The sequence below is a fragment of the Heptranchias perlo genome, chromosome 39 (assembly GCF_035084215.1).
Source record: "Heptranchias perlo isolate sHepPer1 chromosome 39, sHepPer1.hap1, whole genome shotgun sequence".
Taxonomy (NCBI): Eukaryota; Metazoa; Chordata; class Chondrichthyes; order Hexanchiformes; family Hexanchidae; genus Heptranchias; species Heptranchias perlo.
In genome coordinates this window covers 9,937,083-9,959,896 of record NC_090363.1, presented here as the reverse complement: position 1 = coordinate 9,959,896, position 22,814 = coordinate 9,937,083, and the positions used below count along the sequence as shown (strand labels likewise).

The following is a 22,814-nucleotide window of genomic DNA, read 5'->3' as shown; positions in this document are numbered from 1 at the left end:
CACAGGTACAGATACACATACAGGTACAGATACAGATACAGACACAGACACAGATAAAGATACAGACACAGATACAGATATATGTACAGATACAGATACAGGTACAGATACAGATACAGACACAGATACAGGTACAGGTACAGGTACAGATACAGACACAGATACAGATATATGTACAGATACAGATACAGACACAGATACAGATATATGTACAGACACAGATACAGACACAGACACAGATACAGATACAGGTACAGATACAGATACAGACACAGATACAGATATATGTACAGATACAGATACAGACACAGGTACAGATACAGATACAGGTACAGATACAGATACAGACACAGGTACAGATACAGACACAGATACAGACACAGATACAGATACAAATACAGATACAAATACAGATACAGACACAGATACAGATACAGATATAGGTACAGATGAAGATACAGACACAGATACAGACACAGATACAGACACAGATACAGGTACAGATACAGACACAGATACAGGTACAGATACAGACACAGATACAGGTACAGATACAGACACAGAAACAAATACAGACACAGATACAGGTACAGATACAGATACAGGTACAGACACAGATACAGATACAGGTACAGATACAGGTACAGACACAGATACAGATACAGATACAGGTACAGATACAGATACAGACACAGGTACAGATACAGACACAGGTACAGATACAGATATATGTACAGATACAGATACAGACACAGATACAGGTACAGATACAGACACAGAAACAGATACAGATACAGACACAGAAACAGACACAGATACAGATACAGACACAGATACAGATACAGACACTGAAACAGATACAGACACAGATACAGACACAGACACAGATACAGACACTGAAACAGACACAGATACAGACACAGACACAGATACAGACACAGATACAGATACAGACACTGAAACAGATACAGATACAGACACAGACACAGATACAGATACAGACACTGAAACAGATGTAGATACAGACAGAGACCCTGGCCCACACAATCGTCCATCCCAGGCCCAGAGCCACTCACAGATGTCTGACACATAGAGTCAGAACTGAACACCTCCCTTTATCTCTCTCCCCACCACCCCCCCCACCCCCCTGGAACATTTCCCCTCCTCCTCTCTGGAGGGCGGTGAACCTTTGCTGCTGCGTGTGTTTGGATGCTGGCTGCGCGCTCTGATACATTGCACAATTGCCTGTCCTTAACGTGTGAGCGTGGACAGTGAGCACCATCAGGCTATTCGATGGTGTGAGGGGACGGGGAGTGTCTCCACCGTCAAACCTCGTGCCCTCGGACTAGGGTAAGGTTAAAATCAGCCAAGGTTCTCGCTACTGATTACTACCCGATGACCCCCTACCCACCGCCCACTCCCCACCTCGCTCCCCCCACCCCACCGGCCAGCAAGCGAACACGTGTTGATATCGGGCTCAGCGGCGACGCCCCCTGCAGTCGAATAGCCCGCCGACAGTCGCCCGCGAGGAGCGGCTGCTTGGAGTAGCCAACCGGCCCCTGTCTCGGCGAGACGTCAACGCCTTCAGGGGAAAGGGCGAGGGTGGAAGCAAGTGAAATGAAAAGAGGCCCAGGATCAGAAAGGTGAACAGGAAATGGAAGCTGGCACTGCAAGCTGCGGCCCGTGACCTCACTTCCTGTTGCTGCGGCCGGGCTGGCACAGGAAGCCGGCTCGGCTGAACCAATCGCAGAGCCCGGCCCCGCAACCCGCTCTCTCCGCGCGCCGCAGACGCAGCAAGCTCCCCGCTCCCCCCACCCCCCCGCCCCGCCAGCCAACCTCGCCCCCCCCCTGCACGGGGAGGGTCTCTCCGGCCCGGTGCAAACCCACGCCCGCATGCACTCACACATGCAGGCCAGCCTCGGACACCTCTCACCCTCCGCAGAATCTTACAAAGCTTCAGGAACGAGACTGTAACAGCCACACAACGAGCGGGAAAAGACTGACTCTTTTCCCTCGACTGAGGGGGTGACCTTTAAGATTGTGAAAGGGGAGAGGTAGAGAGGATGCTTCCGCTTGTGGGGGTGTCCGAAACCGGGGGGCCATCAATATAAGATAGTCTCTAATAAATCCAATCGGGAATTCAGGAGAAAATCCTTTGCCCAGGGAGAGGTTAGAATGTGGAATTTGCGACCACAAGGAGTAGTTGAGGTGAATACCATAGATGCCTTTAAAGGAAGCTAGATAAACAGATGGGGGAGAAAGGAATCGAAGGATATGCTGATCGGGTGAGATGAAGAGGGGTGGGAGGAGGCTCGTGTGGAGCATACACACCAGCACAGACCAGCTGGGCCGAATGGCCTGTTTCTGTGCTGTAAGATCGATTTAAAGCAAAAAAAAAACCCTTTGCATTTATGTAGCGTCTCGCTCATCCTCAGCATTTGGGAAGCCCGTGGGACGTGAACGGCGCTACGTGAATTACGTTCGAGCGCAGTCGCTGCGATCAGACGCAACGGCCGACTTGCGCACAGCGAGGCGCCGCAAACCAGCCGTGAGATGAATCAGTCCGCCTGGTTGTTGGTCGAGGGACAAATGTCGGCCGGGACACCGGGGGAGAACTCCGCTCCTTCTGCCCCGGGATCTCTCCTGTCCGCCCGACCTGAGAGGGCAGACAGGAATCCAGTTTATAACGTCTCATCTGAAAGGCAGCCTCCGCTGGCAATGCTGCACTCCCTCGGCACTGCCTGCGATTTTCCAGCTCTGGACAACCCATGCCGGTGTTGAATTTCTCGTGCGCACTCTCAGCGGGCACCAGGAGCGCTGAAGGACACCCCCAGCCCTTGTCTGTATTAAAGGCTGCTCTTCCCTTTCCCCTTTCTGCAAATAATGTCCTCCCACTTCCCCTCTGCCCCCCTTTTCCATCCTCCACTCCTCCGGCCTTCCCCTTCAAATAATCCACTCCTCCATGACGGCAGCACTCTGGCCTCTGATTCAGAAGGTTCATGAGTTCGAGTCCCACTCCAGAGCCTTGAGCATAAAATCCAGGCCCAAGCTCCCGGTGCAGTACTGAGGGCGTGCTGCATTGTTGGAGGTGCCGTTTTCCAGATGAGACGTCAAACCGAGGCCTCGTCTGCCCTCTCAGGTGGATGGAAAAGATCCCACTGAACCTGGGAGTGTTTGATGGGACAGTGGGTCTGGGATTTCCTGCTTTGGTAAGAATTTCGGTGTGCAGGAGTTGTACGCACCTCTGACCCTGACCAATTTTCCGGTTCAGACCGTGTTTTAAGCAGGGCGCGTTAACTCGGAAATATTTCGTTCTATGCAACGAACACCCCTCACCTCAGCTATTGAAAACCCCACGACATCCCTTCAATGGCCATTTGTAAAGAACAGAGAGAGAACTTCACTAAACTGTACAAGTTATATCATAATTGTATCGAACCTTGGTTAGACCACACTTGGAGAACTGTGCACCAGTTCAGGTCTCCATATTACAGAAAGGATATAGAGGCACTGGAGAAGGTGCAGAAAAGAATAATATTAGAGCTGAGAGGTTATACTTATCAGGAAAGGCTGAACAGACTGGGGCTCTTTTCTCTAAAAAAAAGTAGCCTGAGGGTTGACCTGATAATGGACGGGGTTTGATAGGGTAGACGTAAAGAAAAGTTTTCCACTTGTGAGGGAGTCCAAAACTAGGGGCCATAAATATAAGATAGTCACTATTAAATCCAATAGGGAATTCGGGAGAAACTTCTTTACCGAGAGAGTGGTGAGAATGTGGGACTCGCTCCCACAAGGAGTAGTTGAGGCAAATAGCATCGATGCATTTAAGCTGGATGAACACATGAGGGAGAAAGGAATAGAAGGCTATGCTGATAGGGTGAGATGAAGTAGGGGGGAAGGAGTTTCGCGGGGCCTACAAAAGCCGGCATTGACTAGTTGGGCCGAATGGCCTGTTTCTGTGCTGTAGCGTCGATGTAACTCGATGTCAACCATCACCAAAAGCTGCAGCAACACAAACAGGAATCATTCCACGCCCACATGCGAAAGAAAAGTCTCACTTCCTTCCATTTATTTACAACACTGATGTAGATAGCTCACAGACATTGTGCCATAGCGAGTGATGCATCAGCAGGACAGGGGATTTCCTGCAACCGCTTGTGGATATGATGGTAATGTTTGTTAAAGGCATAAGGTCATAACTCTGAATACTGAGGGAGTGTTTCTGTACCCACTCACTGTGCCCTCTGAATACTGAAGGAGTGTTTCTGTACCCACTCACTGTGCCCTCTGAATACTGAGGGAGTGTTTCTGTACCCACTCACTGTGCCCTCTGAATACTGAGGGAGTGTTTCTGTACCCACTCACTGTGCCCTCTGAATACTGAGGGAGTGTTTCTGTACCCAGTCACTGTGCCCTCTGAATACTGAAGGAGTGTTTCTGTGCCCAGTCACTGTGCCCTCTGAATACTGAAGGAGTGTTTCTGTACCCACTCACTGTGCCCTCTGAATACTGAGGGAGTGTTTCTGTACCCACTCACTGTGCCCTCTGAATACTGAGGGAGTGTTTCTGTACCCAGTCACTGTGCCCTGTGATCACTGAGGGAGTGTTTCTGTACCCACTCACTGTGCCCTCTGAACACTGAGGGAGTGTTTCTGTACCCACTCACTGTGCCCTCTGAATACTGAGGGAGTGTTTCTGTCCCCACTCACTGTGCCCTCTGAATACTGAGGGAGTGTTTCTGTACCCACTCACTGTGCCCTCTGAATACTGAAGGTGAAATTCTCTAGTCTCAGCTGTGACTCGATGGGTAACTCCCTCGCCTCTGCGTCCAAAGGTCGTGGATTCACAGGCCCACTCCAGGGCCCTGAGCTCAAAATCTAGGCTTCACTGGGAGTGTACCATCTTTCGGATGAGATGTTAAACTGAGGCCCTGTACGCCCCCCTCAGGTGAAACGTAAAAGATCCCACGGCCACTATTTTGAAGGAGAGCAGGGGAGTTCTCCCCCGATGTCCTGGCCAACAATTAGCCCTCAACCAACACCTAAAACAGATGACCTGGTCATTATCACGTTGCTTTTTGTGGGATCTTGCTTTGCGCAAACTGGCTGCCGCATTTCCAACGGTGACCTCACTTCAAAAAGTACATCATTGGTTGTAAAGCGCTTTGCGACGTTTTGAGAGCGTGAAAGGGGATACGTAAATGAAAGTCCTGGGCCCAACCATCTTCAGCTGCTTCATCAATGACCTCCCCTCCATCATAAGGTCAGAAATGGGGATGTTCACTGATGATTGCACAGTGTTCAGTTCCATTCGCAACCCCTCAGATAATGAAGCAGTCGTGCCCGCATGCAGCAAGACCTGGACAACATCCAGGCTTGGGCTGATAAGTGGCAAGTAACATTCACGCCAGACAAGTGCCAGGCAATGACCATCTCCAACAAGAGAGAGTCTGACCACCTCCCCTTGACATTCAACGGCATTACCATCGCAGAATCCCCCACCATCAACATCCTGGGGGTCACCATTGACCAGAAACTTAACTGGACCAGCCATATAAATACTGTGGCTGCAAGAGCAGGTCAGAGGCTGGGTATTCTGCGGTGAGTGTCTCACCTCCTGACTCCCCAAAGCCTTTCCACCATCTACAAGGCACAAGTCAGGAATGTGATGGAATACTCTCCACTTGCCTGGATGAGAGCAGCTCCAACAACACTCAAGAAGCTTGACACCATCCAGGACAAAGCAGTCCGCTTGATTGGCACCCCATCCACCACCCTAAACATTCACTCCCTTCACCACCGGCGCACTGTGGCTGCAGTGTGTACCATCCACAGGATGCACTGCAGCAACTCGCCAAGGCTTCTTCGACAGCACCTCCCAAACCCGCGACCTCTACCACCTAGAAGGACAAGGGCACCAGGCACATGCACAGTGGGAGAACCGTCACCACACGGACTGCAGCGGTTCAAGAAGGCGGCTCACCACCACCTTCTCGAGGGCAGTTAGGGATGGGCAATAAATGCCGGCCTCGCCAGCGACGCCCACATCCCATGAACGAGTAAAAAAAATAGTTATTTCTTTCCTTTAACGGCTGTCATTTTGTTGCAGTGTGAGGAGGAGGAAGCTGAGAGAGGCATGGAAGAAGGAGGATTGACGGACACCGAGGTTCAGAGCGGAGAGGCCGGAGCTCAGGACAGCAAAGAGGACGACGGGGATGCAACCTCGTCGGAGGGCGGTGGCGATCGGCCTGAGGAAGGCCAGATTGAAGGCGCACAAGGGTCGGAGCCCAGCGGGGACAGCGGCGGAGGTGGCGATGGAGGTGAGGAGGAAGAAGAGGTGCAGGGTGAGGAGGAGGAGCGGGCTGCACCCTCGCTCTACCTGGAGATCCTCGCCGAGCCGGCTAATCACACGGAGGATGCCGAGTGGGCGGTCTCGGCTATGGCGCGGGGTGGCGATTGGATCGTAGATGAAGTTGGCCAAAGTGAACCATCGCCCGATCCTAAAGCCTCAGAAATGGATCCCAGTGTGGACAGCGGCCTGGTGAGTTGGCTGCGTTAACCCGATCTTTCCTCGCCGAAGTCGCCCACCCCCCCCCCCCACGTCCATGGTTCCCTGTGCGGTGCCAACCCTCTGGCACCTGGTGAACTCACCCACTAAACCACCAAAGCACCATCGTTTTTTTTTTGAAAGCTCTGGGGAAGGGGACGGTTCTACTTTTGGTTGGGAGGCTACATTTATAGATAATGGGGCGGGGGGTGGGGGCAGGTAGAGGGGGTATGTGTTTTCTTCCGTGGGTAGATCTTGGGCAGAACTCCTGCCACCCCCATGGACATGCCCCCGACCTTGGAGGGATGGAGGTGGAACCTCACTGCGAGTCCCACCCCAAATTCTGCCCCCGCCCACCCAGAGTACGTTGATTTTGTGGAGGAAATTCAGGCCCAGGCTTTGAGGATTAGTTCACAACCAGCACTGTGTCGGTGGCGGGGGCGGGGCTGCGGGGAGGGTGGGGGGTGGCGTTGGTGGGGAGAGAAGAACAGTGGAGGGTAGAGGTGCTCCATAGAGTTTGACCCAGTGCAAACATTTAATACAATTTGGGTCTGCACCCCTCCCCTCTGGATTTTACATCCATTAACAGGAATGGTTGGGAAAGCATGGCGGGGGACGGGGAGCCTTTGTGAAGGCCGCGTATCATGACTGCTCTTCCCGGCCAGAATGGAGATGCTTGGGTAATTTCCCCCATCAATCACGCACTGTTGTAAGTGACTGGCACTGATTTTACGCATATAATTTGTATTATGTAACTATCATCTACTCACTGCATTTTTCTGGAGAAATAATCCTGCTTTTATCGGGAGAGGCTGCTGTAGTTTCGGTCGTGAGGCTCTGTTTAAATAGACTCTGCTTGCTGTTTGCTGAGTAAATAGACTCTGTCTGCTGTCAAATAGACTGTTCACTGTAAAATAGACTCTGTTTGTTGCAAAATAGACTCTGTTTGCTTTAAAATAGACTCTGTTATAAAATAGACTCTGTCTGCTGTAAAATAGACTCTGTTCGCTGTAAAATAGACTCTGTTTGTTGTAAAATAGACTCTGTTCGTTGTAAAACAGGCTGTTATAAAATAGACTCTGTCTACTGTAAAATAGACTCTGTTCGCTGTAAAACAGGCTGTTATAAAATAGACTCTGTCTACTGTAAAATAGACTCTGTTCGTTGTAAAACAGGCTGTTATAAAATAGACTCTGTCTACTGTAAAATAGACTCTGTTCGTTGTAAAACAGGCTGTTATAAAATAGACTCTGTCTACTGTAAAATAGACTCTGTTCGTTGTAAAACAGGCTGTTATAAAATAGACTCTGTCTACTGTAAAATAGACTCTGTTCGTTGTAAAACAGGCTGTTATAAAATAGACTCTGTCTACTGTAAAATAGACTCTGTTCGCTGTAAAACAGGCTGTTATAAAATAGACTCTGTCTACTGTAAAATAGACACTGTTTGCTGTAAGTCCCACCCCACCTTCAACTCACCGCCTGACTCACTCCGTTTTTTCTTCCTTTATTCCTGAGATATGGACATCGCTGGCGAGGCCGGCATTTATTGCCCACCCCTGGTTGCTCCTTGAGAAGGTGGTGGTGGGCCTTCTTCTTGAACCCGTCCGTGTGGTGAAGGTGCTCCCACAGTGCTGTTAGGTCGGGTATAGGCCTGATGGACACTCTCAGTGGAAGAAACTCTGTGACCAGACGCTGAAGGCCAAAGTCCATGCTCACAGGCCTGGTGTGGTACCGAGCGATGGAGGACAGAGGGTGAATCCAGAGTTTGAGCTGAGTTCGTTGATGTTGGTCGACAGCAGCAACAACTTTGCATTTATATAGAGCCTTTAACGTAGTAAAACAGCCCAAGGTGCTTCACAGGAACGATTATCAAACAAAATTTGACACCGAGCCACATAAGGAGATATTAGGACAGGTGACCAAAAGCTTGGTCAAAGTGGTAGGTTTTAAGGAGCGAAGGGTGTTGAGTTTAGCATCCCTTGGGATATGGACAGGAAGAACGAGCTGGTCTCTCTGCTCCTGCTGGACGTCCAGCAACTCCGACTGGGAAGAACTGCCAACACTTCGTGTGACATGCGGACAAAAGGCCCCTTTGGGCGGGTGCTGAAGGGCACGGTCGTTTCGTGCGGGATCTTCCCCAGCGAGCGTCCGTGCCTTTAGGAGAGGAGGGGAGATAGAGCTTTAGGAGTCTGGCAATCGTCAGAGGCCGGGCCTTGATTCCTTCCCTTGTTTCAAGCGCCAGTCTTGGATCAGTGGGTAGCACTCAGGCCCTCTTCAGTCAGAAGGTCATGAGCTTAAGACTCACCCCACAGACTTGAGTACAATATCGGTGCAGTGCTGAGGGAGTGCAGCCGTCCCAGGTGCCGTCCTTTTGGATGGGACGTTTCACCGAGGCCCCATCCAGCTGTTCAGGTGAGCGTGAAAGTTCGTATGGTGAGATTTGAAGAAGTTCACCTGGTGTCTTGGCCAACATTCATCCCTCAGCCAACACGAACACAGATCATGCGCCCAAGACCCTGAAGTAGGGGCTTGAACCCATGACCTTGCGACTCGGAGACGAGAGAGAGCTACCCACCAAAATTAAAGCAGAGTAACTGGGCATTCGTCGCACGACTTGCTAAGGGGCTGCCATGTTTGCCCACATATAAAGCGACACCATCAACGGTGAATCTTTGGCCGTGTGAAGTGTTTTTTTGGGATGTCCTGAGACAGTGAAAGGCTCTTATATCAATTCCAAATCTTTCTTATCTCAGGCCAGAGAGGGTGAAGGCGATGGCGGACCAGAGGACAGTGAGGTAACCGATCGGCCGGCTCCTTCAGACTCTGACGCCGGAGTGGGGCAGCTCCGTCACCCCAGATGTCCCACGGACAAGAGTGACAAGGAGAGTGGCACCTCGCCCTTGGACGACTGCGACGCTGAAGCCGTAGGGCGCCTGGGACGTGGCCTGTTGCCCCTGGATACCGGTGACATAAACAATATGGTGAGCACAAAGAATTCTGAAGCTGGACTGGGACTTTGCTGCCGCTGTGGATAAATTCGGAGACGCTGGCCCCTGTGAATCGTGCATTTATGTTGTGAGTGCGTTAAAGATGGCAGCAGTCAAGGGACCTGGGTGCCGCAGTGTGTTAACCAGATCAGACTGGTGGGATTGAAAGTCTCCCCCACCTCTGTTGTCTGAACGGGTTCTGGGTGAAATGAGTTACAGTGAAATCCCAACCCAGTCCCCAATGGATTATATAGAATTATACAGAAATTATAGCACAGAAACAGGCCATTCGGCCCACCTGGTCTGTGCCAGCGTTTATGCTCCACACAATCCTCCTCCCACCTTGCTTCATCTCACCCTACCAGCAGAACCTTCTATTCCTTTCTCCCTCATGTACTTATTGAACTTCCCCTTAAATCCATCTACACTATTCGCCTCAACTACTCCATGAGGTACCGAGTTCCACATTCTCACCACTCCCTGGGTAAAGAAGTTTCTCCTGAATTCTTTATTGGATTTATTAGCGACTGTCTTATGCTCGAGAGGCCTCAAGGGTGGCCTTAGAGGGAACGAAACTTCTCACAAGTGCTGCCTTGTGGACAGAGACATCTTCTAAGGTCCAGGCAAACGACCAAGGAATCCTGGCATGACGCTCAGGAAAGGCTACTTCATTGGCCGAACGAAGGGTTTTGGAGCCGCCTTCTATCAGGACCTGGGCTGGGATTGGCTTTCTGCGTTGTCGTTCAATGTTGTAATATCTCTCTCTCTGCAGACCAAATGCTTGACCCCTGACTTCAGTGACCGGGAGGTGTTCTTTGACCTGGTGTGTGAGGTTCAGAGCAGACGTCTAAATGACCAACGGTGTTCTTTCCGTAAGAAGGTCAGGGATCGTTGGGCATATCGATCAATGCCCACATCGCCTCTGGATGAAAAAAGACGTAAGGGAATTTATCAGTATCTGTACAATTTTATCGGTCATTCTGTGACATAACACCAATCAGAAATGATTGTTTCCAGCTTTATAAAAGGTACCCCAGAATTCATTGATTTTCTTTCTCCTCCCAATTTCCCCCCCTCTTCCTGGGTGGTGCCAGGATTCCTTCAGAACCAGTCCCAGCGAACTGCCCAAAGGCAACATCACTCTGTATCTAACCCGTGCTGTACCTGCCCTGGGAGTGTTTGATGGGACAGTGTAGAGGGAGCTTTACTCTGTATCTAACCCGTGCTGTACCTGCCCTGGGAGTGTTTGATGGGACAGTGTAGAGGGAGCTTTACTCTGTATCTAACCCGTGCTGTACCTGCCCTGGGAATGTTTGATGGGACAGTGTAGAGGGAGCTTTACTCTGTATCTAACCCGTGCTGTACCTGCCCTGGGAGTGTTTGATGGGACAGTGTAGAGGGAGCTTTACTCTGTATCTCACCCGTGCTGTACCTGCCCTGGGAATGTTTGATGGGACAGTGTAGAGGGAGCTTTACTCTGTATCTAACCCGTGCTGTACCTGCCCTGGGAGTGTTTGATGGGACAGTGTAGAGGGAGCTTTACTCTGTATCTAACCCGTGCTGTACCTGCCCTGGGAGTGTTTGATGGGACAGTGTAGAGGGAGCTTTACTCTGTATCTAACCCGTGCTGTACCTGCCCTGGGAGTGTTTGATGGGACAGTGTAGAGGGAGATTTACTCTGTATCCAACCCGTGCTGTACCTGCCCTGGGAGTGTTTGATGGGACAGTGTAGAGGGACTTTTACTCCCTGTCTAACCTGTTCTGTACCTGACCTGTGTGTACCCCGCAAGATAATAGTATACCTTTATAGGACAATGTAGACGGCATTTACTGTACTTATAACCCATGCAGTACTAGACCTGTGTGTTTTGGAATGAAACAATGTTCACCATACTGAATACTTGTCAATAGGAGTTTGAATATGGACATATAATGGGTGTGTTTAAGTATGTGGTTATGTATGTGTGTGTGGACGTATACATGGCTATCTATGGAAATGTACATAGATATCGTTATTTGCATTTGATTGTGTGCATGGACATGTATATATATGTGTACATGAATGCCTATATGGATACATATATGTACATGTATGTGAATGTGTACATGGATGTGCATGTGGAGGGGTACATGAATGTGGATGTGTACATGGATGTGCATGTGGAGGGGTACATGAACGTGGATGTGTACATGGATTTGGATGTGGATGTGTACATGGATGTGGATGTGTGCATGGATGTGCATGTGGAGGGGTACATGTGGATGTGTACATGGATGTGCACGTGGAGGGGTACATGGATGTGGATGTGTACATGGATGTGCATGTGGAGGGGTACATGAACGTGGATGTGTACATGGATTTGGATGTGGAGGGGTACATGAATGTGGATGTGTACATGGATGTGCATGTGGAGGGGTACATGGATGTGCATGTGGAGGGGTACATGTGGATGTGTACATGGATGTGGATGTGTGCATGGATGTGCCTATAAATAGGCATGTGTATATGGATGTGTGTGTACATGCATGTATATGTGAATGTGTACGTATAAACGGATGTACATGTGGTGGGGGTTGGAGAGTTAAAGTGGAATTAAAATATTTCCAACACCAGCAGCTGATCTCTTATCTTCTTTGCAGCCTTTTTCCCCTCCATGTCTTCACTACAAACCGAAGAATTCTTCGACCTAATCGCCTGCTCCCAGAGCCGCCGCCTGGACGACCAGCGAGCGGATTTCGAAGACTCTCCCGTTGATGAACTCAGGTCACCTTTCCCTGAGGGAAATGTCGAATATTTGGCTCTGGTAGGAAGAACTGCATCTGAAACAGAGACAGAGGATCCTGCAACAGCGAGAGGGGATTCTCCAACAGAGGGAAAAGAGCCTCCAGCAGAGAAAGAAGAGGTTCCAGCAGAGAGAGGGGAGGATCCAGCAGAGAGAGGGGAGGATCCAGCAGAGAGAGGGGAGGATCCAGCAGAGAAAGGGGAGGATCCAGCAGAGAAAGGGGAGGATCCAGCAGAGAGAGGGGAGGATCCAGCAGAGAGCGATGCGATTCCAGCAGAGAGAGGGGAGGATCCAGCAGAGAGCGATGCGATTCCAGCAGAGGAAGTGAAGACTCCAGGAAGGATAAAGGAGCCGGATGATGAACTGTACAACACCATTTTGAACCATCAGGTATAGAGAAACAACAGGGTCATCTCTTTATTGGGGGGCAGGGGGTGGGGGTGGGGGAGGGGGAGGCAGCCCATTAAAGGGACATTGCCTGTTTGTACCTTCGATCATTTTGAATGGCGGAGCAGGCCCGAAGGGCCGAATGGCCTACTCTTGCTCCTATTTTCCATGTTTCTATGTTCCGTTTGCCCAATTCCCGTTGGGCCAGGTTTAGCCCTGTGCTTTTGTGGGTGTCCGTTCAGTGGGCAGATAGCCAGTATTAAACATACATGAATCACACACTAATGGGATGCGCAAATCTGGACCATTTGTGCCATTGAGTGGTTCTGTGCCTGGCCTGCCACACAGGCAGTGTCCACATACTGGCAAGACACTGGTGGAGGGAGGGCGGCAAAAAAAGGGAAAGAGGGGACATGTTACAGGCAAGTCAGTCCGAGCCTCATTCAGCCACTCGCCCAGCGTCCAGAGATCCAGCTGTTCATCTGCTCTCTCGGTCAGCAGAACGACACGGATTTTAAAATTCATTCTCGGGACGTGGGCGTCGCTGGCGAGGCCGGCATTCATTGCCCATCCCTAGTTGCCCCTTGAGAAGGTGGTGGTGAGCCGCCTTCTTGAACCGCTGCAGTCCGTGTGGTGAAGGTTCTCCCACAGCGCTGTTCGGTGGGGAGTTCCAGGATTTTGACCCAGCGACGATGAAGGAACGGCCGATGTATGTCCAAATCGGGATGGTGTGTGACTCGGAGGGGAGCTTGGAGGTGACGGTGTTTGCTTGCACCTGATGCCCTTGTCCTTCTAGATGGTGGAGATCATGGCCTGTCTGTGGGGGGGATCTGCAAAAGCAATGCCATTACTGCCCAGAAGTGATATCTTCTGAAGGTGGCATCATGATCAACAGTGATGCCCCTTGACTGTAGTACAATCGCCACTGGTTATAGCGGGTGCGTTAGGGCCCTCTATGCGTGTTGGTCGATTTATATGAATCTGAGTGAACCGGAGGAGTAGCTCTAATTGCAAACTGCTGGTTAGGGATGAACTCTCGCCACAGAATTATTCAAGGCGGGAACGAGCAAACGAGGTTTACGGATATCACCTCAGAATGTGAAATCCGCTATTAGCAACTAAATTAAAAGCAGTGGAACTGAGGCTTGAGAGCGGCCCCTGTCAACGTGTTTGTCAGTCACTGAGTTCACAGTTCCTCCAAGCGCCTTTAGTATTAGATCTGATAAAATGTAACCGCACCTTACGGAGAATTGCATAGAATTTACAGCACGGAGAAAGACCATTCGGCCCAACAGGTCTGGGCTGGCATTTATGAGCCTCTGCCCACCTTACTCCGTCTAAGCCTATCAGCATACCCTTTCTCCCTCGTGTGTTTATCCAGCTTCCCCTTAAATCCATCTACACTATTCGCCTCAACTGCTCCTTGTGGGAGCGAGTTCCACATTCTCACCACTCTCTGGGTAAAGAAGTTTCTCCTGAATTCTTTCTTGGGTTTATTGGTGACTGTCTTAGATTTATGGCCCCCCAGTTTTGGTCTCCCCAAAAGTGGAAACATTTTCCTTGCGGGTACCCGATCGAACCCCTTCATAACTTGAAAGACCTCGCTCAGGTCACCCCTCAGCCTTCTCTTCTCCGATGGAACGGACCCCACACTGTTCAATCTCTCCCGATGGGTAGAACTTTGTCGAGGTGCAGACTGCTCCCTGGGCACCTGTTTCCTCCCGAAATAGCCAGCAGGGTTAACACGCTGTAAGCGGCCACTTTGTAACTGACGCTAACGGTGACGGCAAATGGCTCGCGGTATTTGCCCGACTTAACCGTGGCGCGGTTTATGTGGTGGGGACTGTGCTTCAGACTATGACGTGTAATTTACACGTGTCTCCAGCAGAGGGAGCAGGGTCCTGGAGTTGGACGAGGCCGATCTTCCTCTCTTCTTTTACTCGTTCATGGGATGTGGGCGTCGCTGGCGAGGCCGGCATTTATTGCCCATCCCTAATTGCCCTTGAGAAGGTGGTGGTGAGCTGCCGCCTTGAACCGCTGCAGTCCGTGTGGTGACGGTTCTCCCACAGTGCTGTTAGGAAGGGAGTTCCAGGATTTTGACCCAGCGACGATGAAGGAACGGCGATATATTTCCAAGTCGGGATGGTGTGTGACTTGGAGGGGAACGTGCAGGTGGTGTTGTTCCCATGTACCTGCTGCTCTTGTCCTTCTTGGTGGTAGAGGTCGCGGGTTTGGGAGGTGCTGTCGAAGAAGCCTTGGCGAGTTGCTGCAGTGCATCCTGTGGATGATACACACTGCAGCCACAGTGCGCCAGTGGTGAAGGGAGTGAATGTTTAGGGTGGTGGATGGGGTGCCAATCAAGCGGGCTGCTTTGTCCTGGATGGTGTCGAGCTTCTTGAGTGTTGTTGGAGCTGCACTCATCCAGGCAAGTGGAGAGTATTCCATCACACTCCTGACATGTGCCTTGTAGACGGTGGAAAGGCTTTGGGGAGTCAGGAGGTGAGCCACTCACCGCAGAATACCCAGCCTCTGACCTGTTCTTGTAGCCACAGTATTTATGTGGCTGGTCCAGTTAAGTTTCTGGTCAATGGTGACCCCCAGGATGTTGATGGTGGGGGATTCGGCGATGGTAATGCCGTTGAATGTTAAGGGGAGGTGGTTAGACTCTCTCTTGTTGGAGATGGTCATTGCCTGGCACTTATCTGGCGCGAATGGTAATTGCCACTTATCAGCCCAAGCCTGGATATTGTCCAAGTCTTGCTGCATGCGGGCACGGACTGCTTCATTATCTGAGGGGTTGCGAATGGAACTGAACACTGTGCAATCATCAGCGAATATCCCCATTTCTGACCTTATGATGGAGGGAAGGTCATTGATGAAGCAGCTGAAGATGGTTGGGCCTAGGACACTGCCCTGAGGAACTCCTGCAGCAATGTCCTGGGGCTGAGATTATTGGCCTCCAACAACCACTACCATCTTCCTTTGTGCTAGGTATGACTCCAGCCACTGGAGAGTTTTCCCCCTGATTCCCATTGACTTCAATTTTACTAGGGCTCCTTGGTGCCACACTCGGTCAAATGCTGCCTCGATGTCAAGGGCAGTTACTCTCACCTCACCTCTGGAATTCAGCTCTTTTGTCCATGTTTGGACTAAGGCTGTAATGAGGTCTGGAGCCGAGTGGTCCTGGCGGAACCCAAACTGAGCATCGGTGAGCAGGTTATTGGTGAGTAAGTGCCACTTGATAGCACTGTCGACGACACCTTCCATCACTTTGCTGATGATTGAGAGTAGACTGATGGGGCGGTAATTGGCCGGATTGGATTTGTCCTGCTTTTTGTGGACAGGACATACTTGGGCAATTTACCACATTGTCGGGTAGATTCCAGTGTTGTAGCTGTACTGGAACAGCTTGGCTGGAGGCACAGCTAGTTCTGGAGCACAAGACTTCAGCACTACAGCCGGGATGCTGTCGGGGCCCATAGCCTTTGCTGTATCCAGTGCACTCAGCCGTTTCTTGATATCACGTGGAGTGACGGTGGGAATATCAGGAGGAGGCCGAGATGGATCATCCACTCGGCACTTCTGGCTGAAGATGGTTGCAAACGCTTCAGCCTTGTCTTTTGCACTCACGTGCTGGACTCCGCCATCACTGAGGATGGGGATGTTTACAGAGCCTCTGCGCCTGAGGTTATTGTGGGTCACGTGGGCGCATCAAACTCAGGGAAAACGGGCAAGGGCGGGGTGCGTGATTTCCTCGCCCATTTAAATTAATAGACGGAAACCGGGGCTCATCTCAGGTCCGAACCAAACTGGTGGAATTCCTGTCGCTGAAGAATTTGGGGCGTTTCTGGGGAAAAGCAGGCTGGGTGTGCGGGCATGGCCCACGGCAACTGCTCACTCCAAAAGAGTGACAGGGCTGTGGCCTATATCAGTGTTGAATGCTCGATGTGTTTGTGTGGGATCCCGCCCTCTGCTAATTAACAGACGGGTTAATCTGTCCATTGGCAGAGCAGATTTCATAGTATCACAGCGGGTACAGCTACAGGAGGAGGCCATTCGGCCCATCGTGTCGCCTCTGGCTCTTTCGCCGATCACTTTAAATCCGCGTCCTCTGGTTACCGAGGTTTTTAAAATTACGAAGAGTATTGCCAAAAGAAATAACTTGCATTTATACAGCGTCTTTCACGACCTCTGTGGGCCAAAGCGCTTTACAGCCAATGAAGTGTTTGTTTTCTGAAGCGTAGTCACTGATGTAATGTAGGGACATGCGGCAGCCCACTCGCGCACAGCATGATCCCACAATGTGATAATGACCGGACAATCGGTTATCCGGTCCGGTAGAGCGAAAGGGAAAGATGGTTTCCTCTGGTTGGGGTCTCGGTGACGAGGGGTCATCAAATTAACCCGAGAGTGAGGAGAGAGAGCAGGAGGAATTGCTACATACAGCCGATTGTTGGAGCACACAATGCTTTGACACAGGGAGAGGCCAGGGCAGAGACCATCGCATTCGGTCCCTCAGAGCAGGTGGCTGGGGGACGGGGTGTGGGTGCTGGTCAATTCACAGCGTTCTCAGAGGGCTACTGGGGAACAGTTTCTCCCTACTGACTCTATCAGAACCCCTCATGACCTTCAACACCTCTATCAAATCTCCCCTTGACCTTACCTGCTCGAAGGAGAATGAACCCAGCTTCTCCAGTCTATCCACATAACTGTCGTCCCTCACCCCTGGTACCATTGTGGTAAATCCAAATTCATTTTATTCATACATGGGATGTGGGCGTCGCTGGCGAGGCCGGCATTTATTGCCCATCCCTAATTGCCCTCGAGAAGGTGGTGGTGAGCCGCCTTCTTGAACCGTTGCAGTCCGTGTGGTGACGGTTCTCCCACAGTGCTGTTAGGAAGGGAGTTCCAGGATTTTGACCCAGCGACAATGAAGGAACGGCCGATATATTTCCAAGTCGGGATGGTGTGTGACTTGGAGGGGAACGTGCAGGTGGTGTTGTTCACATGTTCCCGCTGCCCTTGTCCTTCTAGGTGGTAGAGGTCGCGGGTTTGGGAGGTCCTGTTGAAGAAGCCTTGGCGAGTTGCTGCAGTGCATCCTGTGGATGATACACACTGCAGCCACAGTGCGCCGGTGGTGGAGGGAGTGAATGTTTAAGGTGGTGGATGGGGTGCCAATCTAGCGGGCTGCTTTGTCCTGGACGGTGTCGAGCTTCTGTAGTGGGAGCTTCACTGGACTGTATTGAGACGGAGGGACTTAATCTAGAGTGAACTCCAGGGTGGAATTATGTAACCAATTGTTGTTTCCTCTCTCTCCTCTGCCCCCTGGCAGTCCGCCAGCGCCCGGATTGAGGACCAACGCAGCCACCCGCCCGCCTACAGCTCCCAAGAGTTCTTCGACCTGCTGGAGCGGATGCAAGAACGGCGGATGGACGAGCAGCGAGCGTCGCTGCCCCCGGGCCTGGCCCCAAAGCGGGCGCTCCCGGAGCGGGGCCGGGAGGAGCGTCGGGAGTCCATCTTCTCACCCCTGCTGAAGGGCATGTCCAACAGACGCGCCAACTCCAGTTAAACGCCCGGGACGGGGGTCGGGTGCGGCGGGAGGAAAGAAGGAGAGGACGGAGCGTGACGAAGGACGCAAGCGACAGACGAAAGTAAAAGGAACCATTGGCTGTCCGAGGCGGCTGGCGTGCGAAAACTTTGTTCGGATATTGCAGAGAAAACCTGAGAAAAAGCCAAGGCGATGAACTCTAACCCCCGCCCCCTGACCCGGATCTCGATGGCATTAACAAGGTGACTGCTCAGGGGCCGTACTGCAGTGCCACCTCTCCCGTTGAATTCCCCTTTTTTATTTTGCTCTCTTTTCCGTTCACCCTCCATCTCCTGCCAGTTCAGTCACAATATAAATCCCTGGGTCTTACTGCGAATGAATGGAAAGACAGCCCTGTAAACCAGTACTCCAACTCAAGCAGCTGACGATTAAGAAGGTCCCTTGATGATAAGCCACTCAGTCCTGACTGTTCCTTTCCGTTGTTAGTATCTGGGTGCAGACTGAGAAACAGTTCTTAATTTAACTCGATGATGCGTCGGTTAAACTGTGCCCAGAAGGCTTGTGGTGGGGGCAGCAGCCCGTCGCTAAAAGGTTCCAGAGATAACGTCACGATGAACTTCTCAGTGAGTGGTGACTAACCTAGAAGCAAGTTGTTTATCTGACCTCCCAGATGCACCTCATGGAGAGGGCTTGAGATGGGAAGCAGGAAGTCAAGAAACAAGTTGCTTTACGAGGTATGAAGTTATCTGGGAAACAGCAGGGCTGAAAGCCTCCGGGGCCAACATCCCAGTGTAACGGCCAGAATGTACCATCTGGGACCTCCAACACCTACCTGGCCAAAGTTGGGGAGGTCGCTTAAGTTAAGTGGCCCTGGCATCGAATCGGGACAATCTTGGGTGCGAGGATGTGGATCCTTTATCCTGATTTAACTTGGAGCTGTTAATGTTAAAACTGTTCCCCTCCCTCCCCCTCAGTTCCTCCCTTTCCCCCTTCCCCCCGCCCAGGCTCCTCCTCTAACCCCCGCTATGGTGCAGGTCCATAGTCACCCGGTGTTCTCCAACCCCCTCCCTCCATGTGGCCATTCTTCAGGGCGAGCTCTGGAATTCCCTCCCTAAACCTCTCCGCCTCCCTCTCCTCCTTTAAGACGCTCCTTAAAACCTACCTGTTTGACTAAGTTTTTGGCCACCTGTCCAGATATCTCCTTATGTGGCTCGCTGTCAAATTTTGTCTGGTAATCGCTCCCGTGAAGCGTCTTGGGACGTTTTACTACGTTAAAGGCGCTATATAAATGCAGGTTGTTGTCGTTGAGTGTCGCCAGGGGATTTAAGTCATGACTCAGCCCAGTCTGTCACCCACCACACACTCTCCAGCTGTGGGGCAGGGGTCACAGGAGCGGGGTCCCTGGCTAATTTCTGCTCCAGCCCACCCTCCACCTTAGCCCGAGGGCACTGATTGATACCAGATGTATCAACTCAACACCTGTCCAGATGTGATCAGCTAACTCAGCACGGACCAGGAATTATACTTAATTTTAATTACTTATTCTTGGGCGTCACTGGGCGAGGCCGGCATTTATTGCCCATCCCTAATTACCCCTTGAGAAGGTGGTGGTGAGCCGCCTTCTTGAACCGCTGCAGTCCGTGTGGTGAAGGTTCTCCCACAGTGCTGTTAGGAAGGGAATTCCAGGATTTTGACCCAGCGACGATGAAGGAACGGCGATATATTTCCAAGTCGGGATAGTGTGTGACTTGGAGGGGAACATGCAGGTGGTGTTGTTCCCATGTACCTGTTGCCCTTGTCCTTCTAGGTGGTAGAGGTCGCGGGTTTGGGAGGTGCTGTTGAAGAAGCCTTGGCGAGTTGCTGCAGTGCATCCTGTGGATGGTACACACTGCAGCCACAGTGCGCCAGTGGTGAAGGGAGTGAATGTTTAGGGTGGTGGATGGGGTGCCAATCAAGCGGGCTGCTTTGTCCTGGATGGTGTCGAGCTTCTTGAGTGTTGTTGGAGCTGCACTCATCCAGGCAAGTGGAGAGTATTCCATCACACTCCTGACTTGTGCCTTGTCGATGGTGGAAAGGCTTTGGGGAGTCAGGAGGTGAGTCACTCGCCGCAGAATACCCAGCCTTTGACCTGCTCTAGGTCTTTGTGTTTCTGTGAGTCACTTAGATGCTTACCATGCCGTCTCAGGGATATGCATTAAAATTAATGGATGGAAAATCAGGGGCTGCCGGCCTGGGATTTCCTGACCAGCATTCCCTATGTGCACTCATATGGTGAAAGGGACAGAGAAAGAGAGAAAGGAGGAGAGAGAGAGAGAAAGGAAGAGAGACTTGCATTTATATAGCGCCTTTCACAACCTCAGGACACCACAGAGCGCTTTACAGCCAATGAAGTACTTTCAAAGTGTAGTCACTGTTGTAATGTAGGAAACACAGCAGCCAATTTGCGCACAGCAAGATCCCACAAACAGCAATGTGATAAATGACCAGATCATCTGATTTTAGTGATGTTGGTTGAGGCATAAATATTGGCCCCAGGATACCGGGGAGAATTCCCCCCTGCTCTTCTTCGAAATAGTGGCCGTGGGATCTTTGACATCCACCTGAGGGGGCAGACGGGGCCTCGGTTTAATGTCTCATCCAAAAGACGGCACCTCAGACAGTGCAGCACTCCCTCAGTACTGCACTGGGAGTGTCGGCCTGGATTATGTTCTCAAGTCTCTGGGACATGAACCCATGACCTTCTGACACTGGGGCCAGCGAGCTAGACTCTGAGCCACGACTGTAATATTTAAATCCGTGTCCCCATAATGGGTACAGTGCAGGAGGAGGCTACTCGGCCCATCGTGCCTGTGGCGGCTCTTTGAAAGAGCCATCCAGTTAATCCCATTCCCCCACTCTTTCCCCATGGCCCTGTAAATTTGCACGCACCTCGAGTTGCTGACACTAACTGATTTAGGATCGGCCCATCAATGGGACAACAGCACCTGGGAGAGCCCTCCTCAAACCTCCAGGCCTCCAAAATTCAAACAGGGACAAACCAGCCGGTACGAACTAGAAGGGAGGATGTAAAAGAGCAGGGCAGATCTCCCAGTGTCTCGATCAACATTTATCCCTCAAACAAAGTGACCAAGTTTGCCTTAAACCACACAATGCTGCTCTTCGGACAGTAACTCCTTGGCTGTGAGATCAGTAATAGTGAGCGTGAAGCTGACAGGTTGTCAGAAATTAACCACCTGGTTCACTTTAGCCAGGCACACCTGCCTTCCTTACCCACTCTGGGCCTATATGTGACTCCAGTCCCCCACCAACCCGTGGTTGACTCTTAAACGCCCTGTGACCTGGCCTAGCTAAAGCCACTCAGTTGTATTAAAACAGCGGCGGTCCAAGAAGAGAGCCCACCACCACCTTCTCAAGGGGCAACAAGGGGTGGGCAATAAATGCCGGCCTTGCCAGCGCTGCCCACATCCTGAGAATGAACAGAAACAAATGCTTTGGGGTGTCCTGAGGAGCGAAAGAAATGTAACTTCTTCCTTCTTTCCTAACCTTGGTTTTCTTTAATATATATCTTAAAACCTGCCTGGTTACTTTGCTGGATTTTAGGAAAGCATCAGAACAATCTAAGCATGGTATTCGCCATCCTGAGATGCAGAGTGAACGAAATCCCAGAGCTGTAATTTGGTTTGTGAAGGTGCAAATAAAGTCTTTAGCTGCCTGTAAATAAATTTCAAGAGAAATAACAAAAAAATGACTTGTATTTTCCATCGACTGTTGAAACTTCTTAAAGCCTTCTGGGGATTGAATCACTGTAAACAGCAGAGACTGCAGCGAGTGTGGCAGTCATTTCACACCATCAACATCCCATAAACGGCGATGAGCAGAATGACCAGTCAATCTGCTTTTGGTGGTGTTGGTTGAGGGGAGAATGTTGGCCAGGACACCGGGAGAACTCCCTGCATTTCTTTAAATAGTGCCATGGGATCATTAACATTCATCTGAGCGCACACTGAGAGACCCCAGTCAGTGTACAGATATCTCCCTGAGGGAGGGACTGAGAGACGCCGGTCAGTGTACAGATATCTCCCTGAGGGAGGGACTGAGAGACCCCGGTCAGTGTACAGATATCTCCCTGAGGGAGGAACTGAGAGACCCCGGTCAGTGTACAGATATCTCCCTGAGGGAGGAACTGAGAGACCCCGGTCAGTGTACAGATATCTCCCTGAGGGAGGGACTGAGAGACCCCAGTCAGTGTACAGATATCTCCCTGGGAGAGGGACTGAGAGACTCCGGTCAGTGTACAGATATCTCCCTGAGGGAGGGACTGAGAGACCCCAGTCAGTGTATAGATATCTCCCTGAGGGAGGAACTGAGAGACCCCAGTCAGTGTACAGATATCTCCCTGAGGGAGGAACTGAGAGACCCCAGTCCGTGTACAGATATCTCCCTGAGGGAGGGACGGAGAGACTCCGGTCAGTGTACAGATATCTCCCTGAGGGAGGAACTGAGAGACCCCAGTCCGTGTACAGATATCTCCCTGAGGGGGGGACTGAGAGACTCCGGTCAG

The 22,814-nt window shown here is 51.1% G+C and overlaps 1 protein-coding gene across 4 annotated transcripts in view; it reads left to right on the top strand.

The window, feature by feature from the left end:
* LOC137305221 (cyclic nucleotide-gated channel beta-1-like) overlaps nucleotides 1-21,998 on the top strand; it is a 41,344-nt gene extending 19,346 nt beyond the window's left edge. For all 4 annotated transcript variants that reach the window (XM_067974063.1, XM_067974062.1, XM_067974064.1 and 1 more), the window contains 5 exons: nucleotides 6,109-6,540; nucleotides 9,302-9,529; nucleotides 10,308-10,473; nucleotides 12,176-12,708; nucleotides 18,038-21,998. In XM_067974063.1, the coding sequence (XP_067830164.1) occupies nucleotides 6,136-6,540; nucleotides 9,302-9,529; nucleotides 10,308-10,473; nucleotides 12,176-12,708; nucleotides 18,038-18,274 (1,569 nt within the window). In that variant the 5' untranslated portion in view covers nucleotides 6,109-6,135 and the 3' untranslated portion in view covers nucleotides 18,275-21,998. The remainder of the gene's footprint in view (nucleotides 1-6,108; nucleotides 6,541-9,301; nucleotides 9,530-10,307; nucleotides 10,474-12,175; nucleotides 12,709-18,037) is intronic.
* Nucleotides 21,999-22,814: the final 816 nt, after the last annotated feature.